Below are 11,671 nucleotides of genomic sequence, written 5' to 3' on the forward strand. Positions count from 1 at the left end.
TCCACCATTATCAAAATATTTATACGTAATTAGGACGGATGGCGGCAATTACACTGTGATTAAGGCTGGTCCGCACTTCATCAGCGGCCCTTCAGCTCTGCAGCCTCGCTTATTTATCTCCACCACAAACAAATCCATTTCCAGTGGCGCTGCTGCCAACAAGGAATCACAGTTATTCACTGCCTGCAAAGGGCTCATTAATCCCGTGCTGCTGCTTTGGTGGAGGAACGGGGCTGCCCAGCGAGCGTGGTCGCTGGGCTTCAGAGGGAGGAAATGTGATTTCGGTGGGGAGGAAACCAAAGCAGAGCTAAAAATCCCCTCTCTTCCCATGCGTGTGGTTCAGAGCCCAGTGCTTCAGCCTCCACACGCACCCCTCCTGCTCCTACTGCCTCGTGCAAGCTGAGCCCCGCTGAGCCCCGGGATCAGTTCTGTGATTGATGCTCTGTAAGACAAGGTTTTGCCTCTTAATAAAAGAGGGGGTCCTGCAGAGCTGCCCCTCGCAGGGGGAAGCATCTTCTTGCCAAGCACTCCACCTAAGCAGACTTGGTTTTCCTTCACACGCATTGTCCCAGCCCTCCTCCCCCCTCACACGTGGGATTCCATCTCCTAACATGCATCCTGGAGCTGCACCCCAGGTTGTCCCCTTGCCACCCAGCCCATGCTCCGAATGACACCCTCAACTCTTGGCTTTGTTTTCCAGCCACTTTCCACCAAAGCAACCCAAAGGCGAATTCCCCAGGGATGGATTAGCTGGGGCTGCACCCAGCTTGTCCTTGGCTCAGCTCCTCTTGTCTCAGGTGTGATGAGTCCCTGGGATGAGCTGATCACAGGGCACCTGAGCCAGCTCCTCCGCAGCCCTTCTCCTTTATAATCTGCTGAGGAGAGGGATGTGGTGTGTTGTGTTGGGATGAGCTGCAAGCTGCAGTGTGTCACAGTGATGGCCTGAGACCTGGTCAACTCCTGCTGTCTTCTGCTTAGAGCAACATCCTGCTCGTGGGGTAAGAGAGATGCTGTGGGGAGCTCTGAGCCAGCCATCCCATCGGAGCCGGCGCAGGGGCTCTGCAGTGAGTGCTTTAACATGTGTTTGCGAAGAGTTCCTCAAGTGCTTTGTTCCAGGCTGGGAAAAGGCAGAGGCGAGGGGAGAACAATGGGCTGCAGCTTCCAAGTTGGCAGGTTCCTCTTGTCATTTCTGGATGTTCCGAAGGGCCTGCGTGCTGCTGGGATGCGGACCTTGGGACGGGCTGAGTTCCCGGAGGCCTGTGTGGGGAAGGAGACAGGAAGTTTTAGGTTGCAAATGAGTTATTTGGGGGAATTCATCGCTACTCTTGAGGTGTTGTAATCGTCCTTCGTAGAGAGGGAGATCAGAGCTGCCTGCTTGGGGCTGGTTAAAGTGGGGCTTTGCAGGGCTGAACCTCACAGGAGCAACTGTGGCTCCCCACCTTGTGCTGAGCGCATCGGCTCCAGCCCATGTTTCCAAAAGGAATGTATGTAAAATCAGAGCAAGAAAGAGGGTTTAAAGGGGTGATGAAGGCTCCTGCAGTTCCCCAGGAGCTATTATCACAGCTGGGGGAGGTAGAGAGGGATGGTAAGAAGTAAAGGTGAGGTGCAGGCAGTGATTCATAGAGCCTCAAGTGTGATGACAGCGAGCTGTGAGGGATGGCATGCCACCAATACAAGGTTCAGCTGTGTTCAGGGCTGTCGCAGGCAGCAAAGGCTGGATGGAGAGAACTTTCCTTCAGGAAAGGTCAGGGTGACACTGTTTCACATCACATTTTCACAGGATTCTCCACGGAATCAATGATACAAACTCCTCCGCCATGCAAAACTGCAATATTTGACCTATTTTTCTACTTTTAAGGCTCACTGAAGAAGTTGAAGCACTCTAAGAGCTTCCTGTACCTCCAGTTTTTAGGAGGAGGAGGGAGTGTTTGTGACTCGTTGCCATTGCACTTAGGAACTCCTCACTGCTCTTTTCCCCCCATAATTTATGTATGTGGCATTCCTCTGTTGTGAAACAGGCTGAAGGATGCAGGCAGCAATTGAGCCCGTCTGCTTAATCAGGATAAGCCCGAGCTGTGCACACAGTGTCCAGTTGGCAGTGAAGATAATCAGCCTACAGGCAGTTTAAATGCTCGTTAGAGTACATTTTATTCATCAGTATTTAATAAGTAATGATTCTGAAAAGCTCTGAGCGTGGTCTGTGCCCTCTCCAGCTCCTGCTGTGTTCCTGTCAAAGTGGATCAGTTAAACCGGGTTGAATCTGGTCGATTTTTGGATGAATACCCACCAAGGCATTTCTAGATGCCACAAGAAGTTGCAGTTATTGAGTAGGAGGTGCTCTTTTGCTTGATTTAGTCCCACATACTGCAAAAAAAAAAAAAAAAAGGAGGAAAGGAATGGCTCTGTGCTGGGAAGCTGGGCCTGGCTTTCCATGGCTCAGCGTCTGCAGGCATTGGGGTGGTGTCCCCTTTGCTTGGCTCATGGGGGGCTATGCCACTGTCACACAAGTGGCTTCAAAAGGGACCATGTTGGAGGGGTATGCTTCACAAGGGAGAGTTTTCTGCTGCCCCTGGGCAAAGTGAGTCTGGAAGGGAGCAGCTCCTGGCAGGGAATGGCTTGCAAAGGTTACAATGAAGCTCTAAAAGCCCATCTTCTGGTAGCTCCACTTCAGGAGCCGCACACAGCCCAGGCTCTGACCATAGCAGTCAGGGTTAGTGGTGAAGCTCCTGAGAGTAGTAAAATACTCCTTACTAACAGTGCTTTATGAGCTAGATGATCAATTGCTGCAGATCCAGCAGTTAACCTTCAAAATGAGACCAGAGTCAGGCTCTTCTGGGAAGGAAACTTTCCCATTATCTCAGTGCTTTGGCAAATCCTATCATCCGGTGAAGTTGATGGAATTTCCAGCTGGTGTAAGAGGATCATCTGCTCATACAGCACCTGGGGCCAGCAGAGCTCTGCCACGAGGATTGGGTGCAGCTGAAGGGGAAGATGGAGCAGCTAACACAGCAAGCAGTGTGAGTCCTGCAGCCTCCCTGCGGGACTGACCCGCAGCAAGGCAAGAAGAGCACCATGAAAGCTGGGTCCTCCATTCTCCTGTCTGCTGGGCTGTGGAATTTATTTACCCTCTCTCTTGTCTTGGAGCCCCGATTTTGCTTTCCCTGCTGCTGGTGTGCGCATCCCAGCAGAGCTCCCACTGGTGGAGCAGTCGGGAAGGCCCTGAGCCGGTCAGTGCTCACCAGTGCCCTGCACAATTCCGCACAGAACGCTTCAGACACAAAGAAACAGCGAAAAACAAAGGGAAGGGCATTTAATGTTTCTAAATCACAAAGATGAAATACTACTCCTAATATCTGCTAGGAATTGCTCGCAGAGGTTCTGCTGTGTGTCATCATGGCACGGAATTCCGCTGCAACTGCCTGCCATCTTTCCCGGAGTTGTTTCCAGCTCCTTTACATTCTCTGAGCAAGCTGCAGCACAAAGCTGCCGCGTGGCTGGTGTCACCACCAAGGAACGGGCTCTTTGCACTAACAGCCACGTGACAAACGTCCTTTTTGTTTTCATTGAATTCCTTTACCGTGCATGAACGCTTCAGCTCCTGCGTCACTTCTGCAGTTTAAGTGGTCCTTGAATACAGAAAATCCGGAGGTGGATGAATGAAGTTTTGCAACTGTTCATAAAGGAATGTAGGATTCCAGAATTGGCAGCTAAAACTGAACAGAACATCATAAAACGAGTTTTGCACAGCTGCTCTTCGGTTTCCCGGTTTCTGCTGTCAGTTTATCAGCAAAATCTTGCTCCATACATCCTGACTTGAGGATCTGCACAAACCTGGCAGGTCACTTCGTTGTTGGGACTGTAAGTTCCAGGCTCACAGACGACTGTGAAGAGAACACAGGCAGCACGTCGGGCAGCTCTCCTCTGCCTCGGGTGCAGCTGGGACCATCAGACACCACCACCACGTGCTTCCCAGTGCTCCAAAGGGATCCTCATCTATCCCAAGCTCTCTGAGCCTGCTTCTCACTAACCCCCCGACCTCCAGAACTAGCAGTGGGTGCTGCTGGCAAAAGATCTTTTTAAAACAGCTGGGTGTTTTCTAGCAGCTCTGCCACTAAGGTCATTGCTCATTTGCTTTACACCCTGAGAACAGTTACACCCCAATGACCTGGAATTAAAACTCCACCTCACCGCTTCCACTTTACTAGGAAATACAGTTTCACACCTGCAAAAGTGCTAACAAAGGCTTTTCTGTTCTCTTTCTTAAACCTGCAAGACGAATGAAAACCTGCAAGATGAATGAAAACATGCCTGGAGAATAGAAGGCTGCCTGGAGAAGAGAAGCTGCGTGGAGACCTCATAGCAGCCTTCCAGTATCTGAAGGGGGCCTATAGGGATGCTGGGGAGGGACTCTTCAGCAGGGACTGTAGTGACAGGACAAGGGGTAATGGGTTAAAACTGAAACAGGGGAAGTTTAGATTGGATCTAAGGAGGAAATTCTTTCCTGTGAGGGTGCTGAGGCACTGGAATGGGTTGCCCAGGGAGGTTGTGAGTGCTCCGTCCCTGGCAGTGTTCAAGGCCAGGTTGGATGAAGCCTTGGGTGGGATGGTTTAGTGTGAGGTGTCCCTGCCCATGGTGGGGGGGTTGGAACCGGATGATCTTGAGGTCCTTTCCAACCCCAACTATTCTATGATTCTAACAGTGCCTTCCACACTGATATTTACTAACTGCTCTTCAGAGAAACCTGTGACCCAAGCTAATAAAGCCATATGTGAAATTGCTGTGCTTCATATTTACCACAGCAGCCCGCACAGCCCCGGTGGGTGAGGTTGTTCTTCCCAAAGCCTGGTCGGCAGCTGTCAATGTGAGTCACTGAGAAGCTGTTCTCCACATAGTGTATTGTAGGGATGGTTTGGAACTCGTGCCTCAAAGCATACGTCTGCTTCTTGAAAAACTCCCCAATTCGATCTCTTGCCTAAAATCCAGAAACATTGGAGGAATAAAAGATGAGCCAATCATTTGTTATCGATTTAATAACATCAGTTAATACTTTATCATCCTGATTCCCACATGCACTGGCCCGTTATGTTAACTGGGAATCTTCCTCTGGTTTGAGGGGGCCTGGGATTAGACCCAGTGTGTAATCTGATGGTGTGTTTTAGCATTAAAAAGCCAGAGAACAGGTTTTAGAAGTCAGCTACATTAGACTTACTTTAAATTGCATTCAGTTTAACAAATCATAAATCAGAGATTTAGTTTAGAGAGCTGGAAGTTCAGTATACTAATACAAATGTTAATTCTTCTAATCCTTTATTCTTAGGGGTAAGGGCATAATGAGGCTGACTTCTTATTTTTAAACTGTTCGGATCAGTTTGCCTTTTCAAACCAGTTTTTCATCCTGAAATGAATGATTTGAAATCTGTGAATTGTCATTTACAATGCTATTAATCCCATAAAATGTGGGTGAAACTGGATAACCACCAGTGAAATGAAATAAACACGCAGAGAAGACCCAAGGGTGGCTGACACAAACCTCTTGAACTCTCATGTTTGTCACATCTTCACAATCATAAGGAACCTGTTTGCAAGCTTCCTCCCATCCTTGTGCAAAAGGACTGACTATGGGTGGGGGAAAAAGACACAGTTAAATGTGTTGAAGAATATATTGCAAGGAACTCGAGTACCTGAAGCAGGTATCTTTAGGTTCATGACCATTTTCCTTTTACAAGGAAAAAATCGTGGCATTTTATCAGCTATCTCCTTTCCGGAAGCCTTTCCAAGTGCACATCTTGAAAAGAGCATTTCTTGTTTAGGTTGTAAGAAGGATGGTGCTACAAATTCAATGTATAAACTGCATTTTAGCTCCATCTGCGGGCTAGTAAGAAAAAATACAGGGACTCTGAGAGCGAACAGGGAAACAGCTCTCAAAGACTTGCTTGATTTTCATGTATTTCAGGCGTTGTTTATTGCACTCTCAGGTTTATAAATGTAAATGATCCCTTCCAGACAAACACAGGAATCTGTTACCTTGAAAACTAACAAACAGCTCATGCAGGAGGCCTCGGTTGGGTATCCTGACAGAATGGCACTGGTAGGAGGACTTGGTGATGTGACACGTCAGGTCCGAGATGATGTTAGTTAAGATTTTCAAGAGCTCCTCAAAGAACTGGCTGTTGGCTCGTAGCTCACACTCGCTGGTAGTAAAGCGAACGAAGACCTGATATGCGTGGTCAGCTTCCCTGTACGCCGTAAGCAGAGAGTTTGTGTGTGATCGCAGACTGAGGCTTCAATAGAACCTTATCATCTGTATCAGTGTACTTTGAAACACAGGCTCTTATTCAAAAGCAAATGAATATATAAAACTTACTCATTAACCACAACGCAACAAATTTGGCCTTGCCAGAGCTGACTTGGGAGTAAGAGACATCTTAGTTTGAAATGTACAGGAATTTCTGTGCTTGTGAGGCTCTGCTCCCAAATACTTAAACAACAAAGCGAGCAAATAGTGAAATAGCACAGGCCAAGCGCGTCTGTAAAGTTGTAGAGCTGGAATGGATTGGGATTGTGCACAAGCATCCTCTGCAGTTCTGCTGGAGGAGGGAAGGGGTTGTAAAATGATGTTAGAAGTGTTTCTCAAACAGTTTTGGATGTTACGTTGTGGTGGGGAGGTGACATTGTGAACAGGGGTTACAGTGGGGGAGTGGCCTGTGCTTGGTTTGGCAATCTCTAATGTGGGAGACTGCACTTGGATATGAGCTTCCTTTTCAGAGCCTGGATCTGGCTGGAGCTGCTGTAGCTCACTTGGTTCTTATCAAGGGTAGAGATTGTTTTATGCTTGGTAGCAGTTATTGAAAACGTTTCCCAAAGCTGGGAGAAGGGCTGTGTGTGTATAAATACAGAAAATAGAGATTTTCTACTCTGAGATAAAATATCAGCTCATTAGTTTGTTATATCAAAAACATGCACTTCACAAGCCCACCAAACCACAAAGGCCACGTGCGTTAGTTGGCTAAGGAGCTAGCCAGCTTACCATACACCATGAATTTGTATGTCTCAGACATTTCTCTTTCTTCCTGTGTCGTAGTTTCTATGATTTTGTGAGAAAGAGTGCAAGTGTAGGCTCCAGACATGTACTCCTTAAACCCCAGCAACATCAGCTTTCCTGTTTCTGTAAGATTCACATGCAATTGCCCTAGAAGAGAAACAGGAAACGCTTGGTTACTGGAAATGTTTGGTTTCTGATGCTCTGCTCATTTAGGGCATTTGAAGATGAAACCTTGCTCTTGTACACAGTGACACTGATTCACGTTAGTCTGAAGCAGTCTAAAATTGATGACCTTTGGGACTTACTCTAAGTTTCCCTCTGTCTCAAGCATTTGGAAGTTTTAGAGAGAGAAAAGAAACACAATCTAATGTCAGAGCCGATGGAAAACATTGACAAAGGACCAAGTGACTCTTTGGACCCACCATCCTTCTGCTGGATGGTCGAAACAAGGAAAATGAGTGATTTCATGCACAGTAATTTCCTTAGCCACTTGTGGCTGACTTTTTCTCTTGTAAAGAGAAACCAGGAACTATTTCTCTATCTCCTGATTGTCTTCCACCCCCCAAGGCAGTCTCTACATTTGTGAAGTTTCTGTAAAAGGCTTATTTTATTAGTGAGTGGGGGGAAAATGGCCAAGGCAGGCTGAGGGGAAACCCTTTGTTGTCTGAGCAAGGTGGCTGACCTTCCAAACTTCTTCCATCTGGACCAATCCACAAATAGTTGGGATCTATTAGGTCTTCTCGAGAATGAGCCAAATCCGTACACAGAAGAAATGGGCTGTTGGTAAACACCTTAACGTAGACACTAACTGCAATACAAGAGGAAGGTAAAGGATGTGAAATGCTTCTGTTGGATGAAATCCCAAAAATACTCATTTTAAATACATATTTAATGTAATGCAAAGTTTATTTTTCAGGTTTGGGCTTGGAAAGTGTCAGGTTTGGGCTTGGAACGTGTCAGGTTAACCTTTCGTCTCCATTCACTCTCATTATGGAACTGTCCATTGTGTGGCTGGTGCTGACTGCGAGCCGGAGACACTGAAATCCCACCCAAACCATATTGGTGTGGCGAAAAAGCAGCCGATGCTGAGCCTGTTGCTGAGTGGGACCCTCATTGAGACGCTCGGTTTTCATATAGTACAAACTTATAGCTCATACAAACAAGCTTATAGGACAAACGTATTCTTAAACTCATGTATTGTGCTCTGGATTCTGCAGCATCGTGTTCAGTGTCACTTCCCTGTGTAGCTGTGTCTTCCTACTGGTCATTGTACTTCAAACTCCATTTTTAAAAGTCCAATAAGACCTACATATATATAACATAAATGTATATATATAAAAATATATATATAAAGGCAAGTTTACCTTCATGTCTGGGGTTGCCATACACATCATTCTTTTCAACTAAATCAACGGAACGCTGCTCTTCCTCTGCTCTCACTGTAGGGAAAAGGACTTCAAATGTTAAGACAGAAACCTGAATGTGTGCTAGTTGAGCATTTATTTCATCCTAGGGAGTTCATTGCCTTTTTCTTTCTCCTTTTCCTTAAAAACAAGGGCTCCCACTCGTCGGTTTTCATTGCTTTAATGCCCAGGGTGCAAATCCATCTGGATACTACCAGGCTCCAAACCTTTCTCCTTACATAAAGCCAAGGCAATAGCTATAAACCGAACTGGAAAGGCACTGGGGGGAGAACCAGCACATGGGGGCTGTGGGAGTCCGCAAGCATCCGTGGGCCTTTGCCCATTGGGGACCAGCCTGGGTTTGAAACACAGAGCTTGCACCAGTTACTAAGAAGGAGCAAAACGGCTCCTGGTAAACCCAGGACAGGGTTCCTGTGACGAAACCCCTCAGGAGATGAGAAAACCATCTCAATGTGTGGGGTTTTCGGGGCCATGGTGGATGAGGACAGCTCTAACTCAGGCCAAGGGCAGGAAGGATGCTGGAACAGCAATGCCAGCCTGGTTTGGGCTGAAGGGACCTTAAAGCTCATTGAGCTCCACAGGCAGGGACCCCTTCCATAGAGCAGCTTGCTCCAATCCCTGTGTCCACCCCGGCCTTGAGCACTGCCAGCGATGGGGCAGCCACAGCTCCTCTGTGCTCTCCCTCCACCACCCCAGGCCCGGAGCCGCTCATGAGGCCGGGGTTGGGGTTACCCGGGGAGGGTTGGGTTGATGCCGGCCCCCGGTACCTCCGTGCAGGGCCCCCAGCCCCGCCGCCATCATCACCACGAAGCGCAGGAGCCGGGCCCGGCCCCCGGCCATAGCGGGGCTCAACGGCCGCAACCGCCCGCCCTTTTCCTCCTCCCCTCAGCGAGGAGGGGGGGGAAGGAGGGGGGGGGTCCCTTCCGCTTCGCTTTTTCCTCCTCACGTTCGCTTTTTCCTCCTCACATTCGCTTTTTACTTTAAAAAAAAACCCTTTTTTTGGCGTTTTCGATGCCCGCGGGGGAAGGGTGGCCCCGCAGCCCGGCTCTGAGCCACATCCCCCCCCCCGGCGCTCCTGCCTCAGCCCCGCGCTATGGAGGCCCCCGCGCTGCGTGTTCAGGAGGCGGCGGTCGGCTCCGGAGGGGCAGGGAGGCCGGGGCCCAAAGGCCGGGCCCGGGGTGGCCGCAGCTCCAGGGCATTGTTGAGCCGGGGGCTCCTGTCCTGGGAGACGTGCTTTGGGCTTGGAAGCAGCGCAATGGAGCCCCATTGCTGCCCCTTGGTGTGATGGAGGCTGGGGATGAGAGCTGAGCGCGTGCTGTTGGCTGGAGAATAGATCTGAATGCTGCGGTGGGTGAGGGAAGGGCTCTGCAGGGAGAACCCCCCCCCCCTGCAGCCCTGATCCGGCCCTAGGAACAGCACCGGAGGGATGTGGAGGTGCTGGATGAGGCCATGGGGATGCTGCGAGGGCTGGAGCAGCTCTGCTCTGGAGCCAGGCTGAGGGAGCTGGGCTGGGGCAGCCTGGAGAAGAGAAGGCTCCTGAAGGGGAGACCTGAGAGCAGCTCCAGGGCCTAAAGGGGCTGCAGGGGACCTGGAGAGGGGCTTGGGACAAGGGCCTGTAGGGACAGGCCAAGGGGAATGGCTTGAACCTGCCCGAGGGGAGGCTGAGCTGAGCTCTTAGGCAGAAGCTCTTCCCTGTGAGGGTGCTGAGGCGCTGGCACAGGGTGCCCAGAGAAGCTGTGGCTGCCCCATCCCTGGCAGTGCTCAAGGCCAGGTTGGACACAGGGGCTTGGAGCAAGCTGCTCCAGTGGAAGGGGTCCCTGCCCGTGGAGCTGGATGAGCTTTAAGCTCCCTGCAACCCCAAGCAGGCTGGGGCTGGTGTTTGCAGTACGCGGTGGTTTGGAAGTCAGTTACGTGTTTTGGAAGACTCGCTCATGGCTTGGAAACTGTCAAGTAGAAATCTTTTGTTTCTAGAGCCAGTGTTCTAAAACCGCTCGGGCAACAGCTGAGCAGGGGAAGGAGGGGACTTGGGTTTGACCACGCTGCGCATCGTTAGACTCGAGCTCAGGAGCCCGGGCCTCTGGTGATTCCCTAAATCATATTTTACCGCGCGGCCCCAGCCCAGCACAGTGTCCAAAACTGATGTAATAGTATTTGCATAACAAATCTGGAACCAGCCAGCACAGCGATGGGGGTTGTTTTTGTAGACAGCTGTAAAAGTTTTAGTTCAATGCTTCCATGCAAAAAAGCACTCAAGTTACGAGTTCTGTGTAAGAAAGTATGCAAAAACAAGTGTGAAAGGAAGGTACCACATTGCTGACAGGAAAGGCTTTAACTCAAGCCTGGTGGTACTGTAGAGTAGTGTCCCTCTCATTTAATGTCTTGTGAAACTCCTTGTCCTACTAACTATGTGTGCTGCCTCTTTATCTCACTTCTCTCTCTTTGCAGACAAGCGGCTACAACTTTCTTCTTTCTTCACCCAAGGTACTCTCAAGTGGTCGGTTAAGGCAGCAGAGCTGTCAGGGTTTTCATTTTTAATGGCCGTGAGCTGCTCAACAGTTCAGAATTAGGTCCACCCCAAAAGATCCAGCGTTCCCATGTAGTGAATGTTTTCAGTTTTACTCAAAGTTCACACTTCACACTCCCACTGCAATGGTTCCGTTGGTAAACTGTCTGCTGCAGAGTCACAGGTCAGGCTGAGCATCCCCTGCTCCTAAGGGTGTCACAGCCCTACACAGCCCGTCGGTCCCCAGCTTGCTAGTTATTATAAAATGGGGTCTTTGCTATAAAGCTTTGTCTGCCGTTTTGAATCTTTATTAAGATTTATATAAGCCTGTAACTTAGGCTTCTGGCCTGTGTGTTTGGTCAAATGACTCCTTCCTTTTCAAGTCTCTAAGATTTCTAACTGATAAGTTGTCATTACAGATTTGTGAGCTCAGGGGAGGGGAAAAACCGGTTTTCTTTAAGCACATGGTAATGGTGTTGGGGCGGGGGAGGATTTTACAGGGCAAGATGTGAAGTCATGTCATTCTAAATTACATTACTAGCTATTTCTGCTAGCAGCTGGAAGCTGAAGTAGGAAGTAATAGAAGAGGAAAAAACATATATTGTGGACTTGATCATGGTGTGAGTAGATATTAAAAAGGCAAATATATTTTATCCTAGGAAATACATGGAGAGAGTTCCAGGAGCACAGGGGCACGTGAAT

The 11,671-nt window shown here is 49.1% G+C and overlaps 1 protein-coding gene across 1 annotated transcript; it reads right to left on the reverse strand.

Moving 5' to 3' along the window:
* Positions 1–3,295: 3,295 nt before the first annotated feature.
* ZPBP2 (zona pellucida binding protein 2) lies at positions 3,296–9,306 on the reverse strand. Its single transcript, XM_065699500.1, has 8 exons — positions 9,234–9,306; positions 8,407–8,481; positions 7,725–7,850; positions 7,029–7,189; positions 6,025–6,244; positions 5,531–5,616; positions 4,795–4,972; positions 3,296–3,881 (listed from the first exon to the last, which is right to left on the reverse strand). The coding sequence occupies exons 1-8, from the start codon at positions 9,304–9,306 to the stop codon at positions 3,784–3,786; spliced, it is 1,017 nt and encodes a 338-aa protein (XP_065555572.1). The 3' UTR covers positions 3,296–3,783.
* Between the last annotated feature and the right edge of the window lie 2,365 nt (positions 9,307–11,671).

Source organism: Lathamus discolor, chromosome 20, assembly GCF_037157495.1.
Source record: "Lathamus discolor isolate bLatDis1 chromosome 20, bLatDis1.hap1, whole genome shotgun sequence".
Classification (NCBI taxonomy): Eukaryota; Metazoa; Chordata; class Aves; order Psittaciformes; family Psittacidae; genus Lathamus; species Lathamus discolor.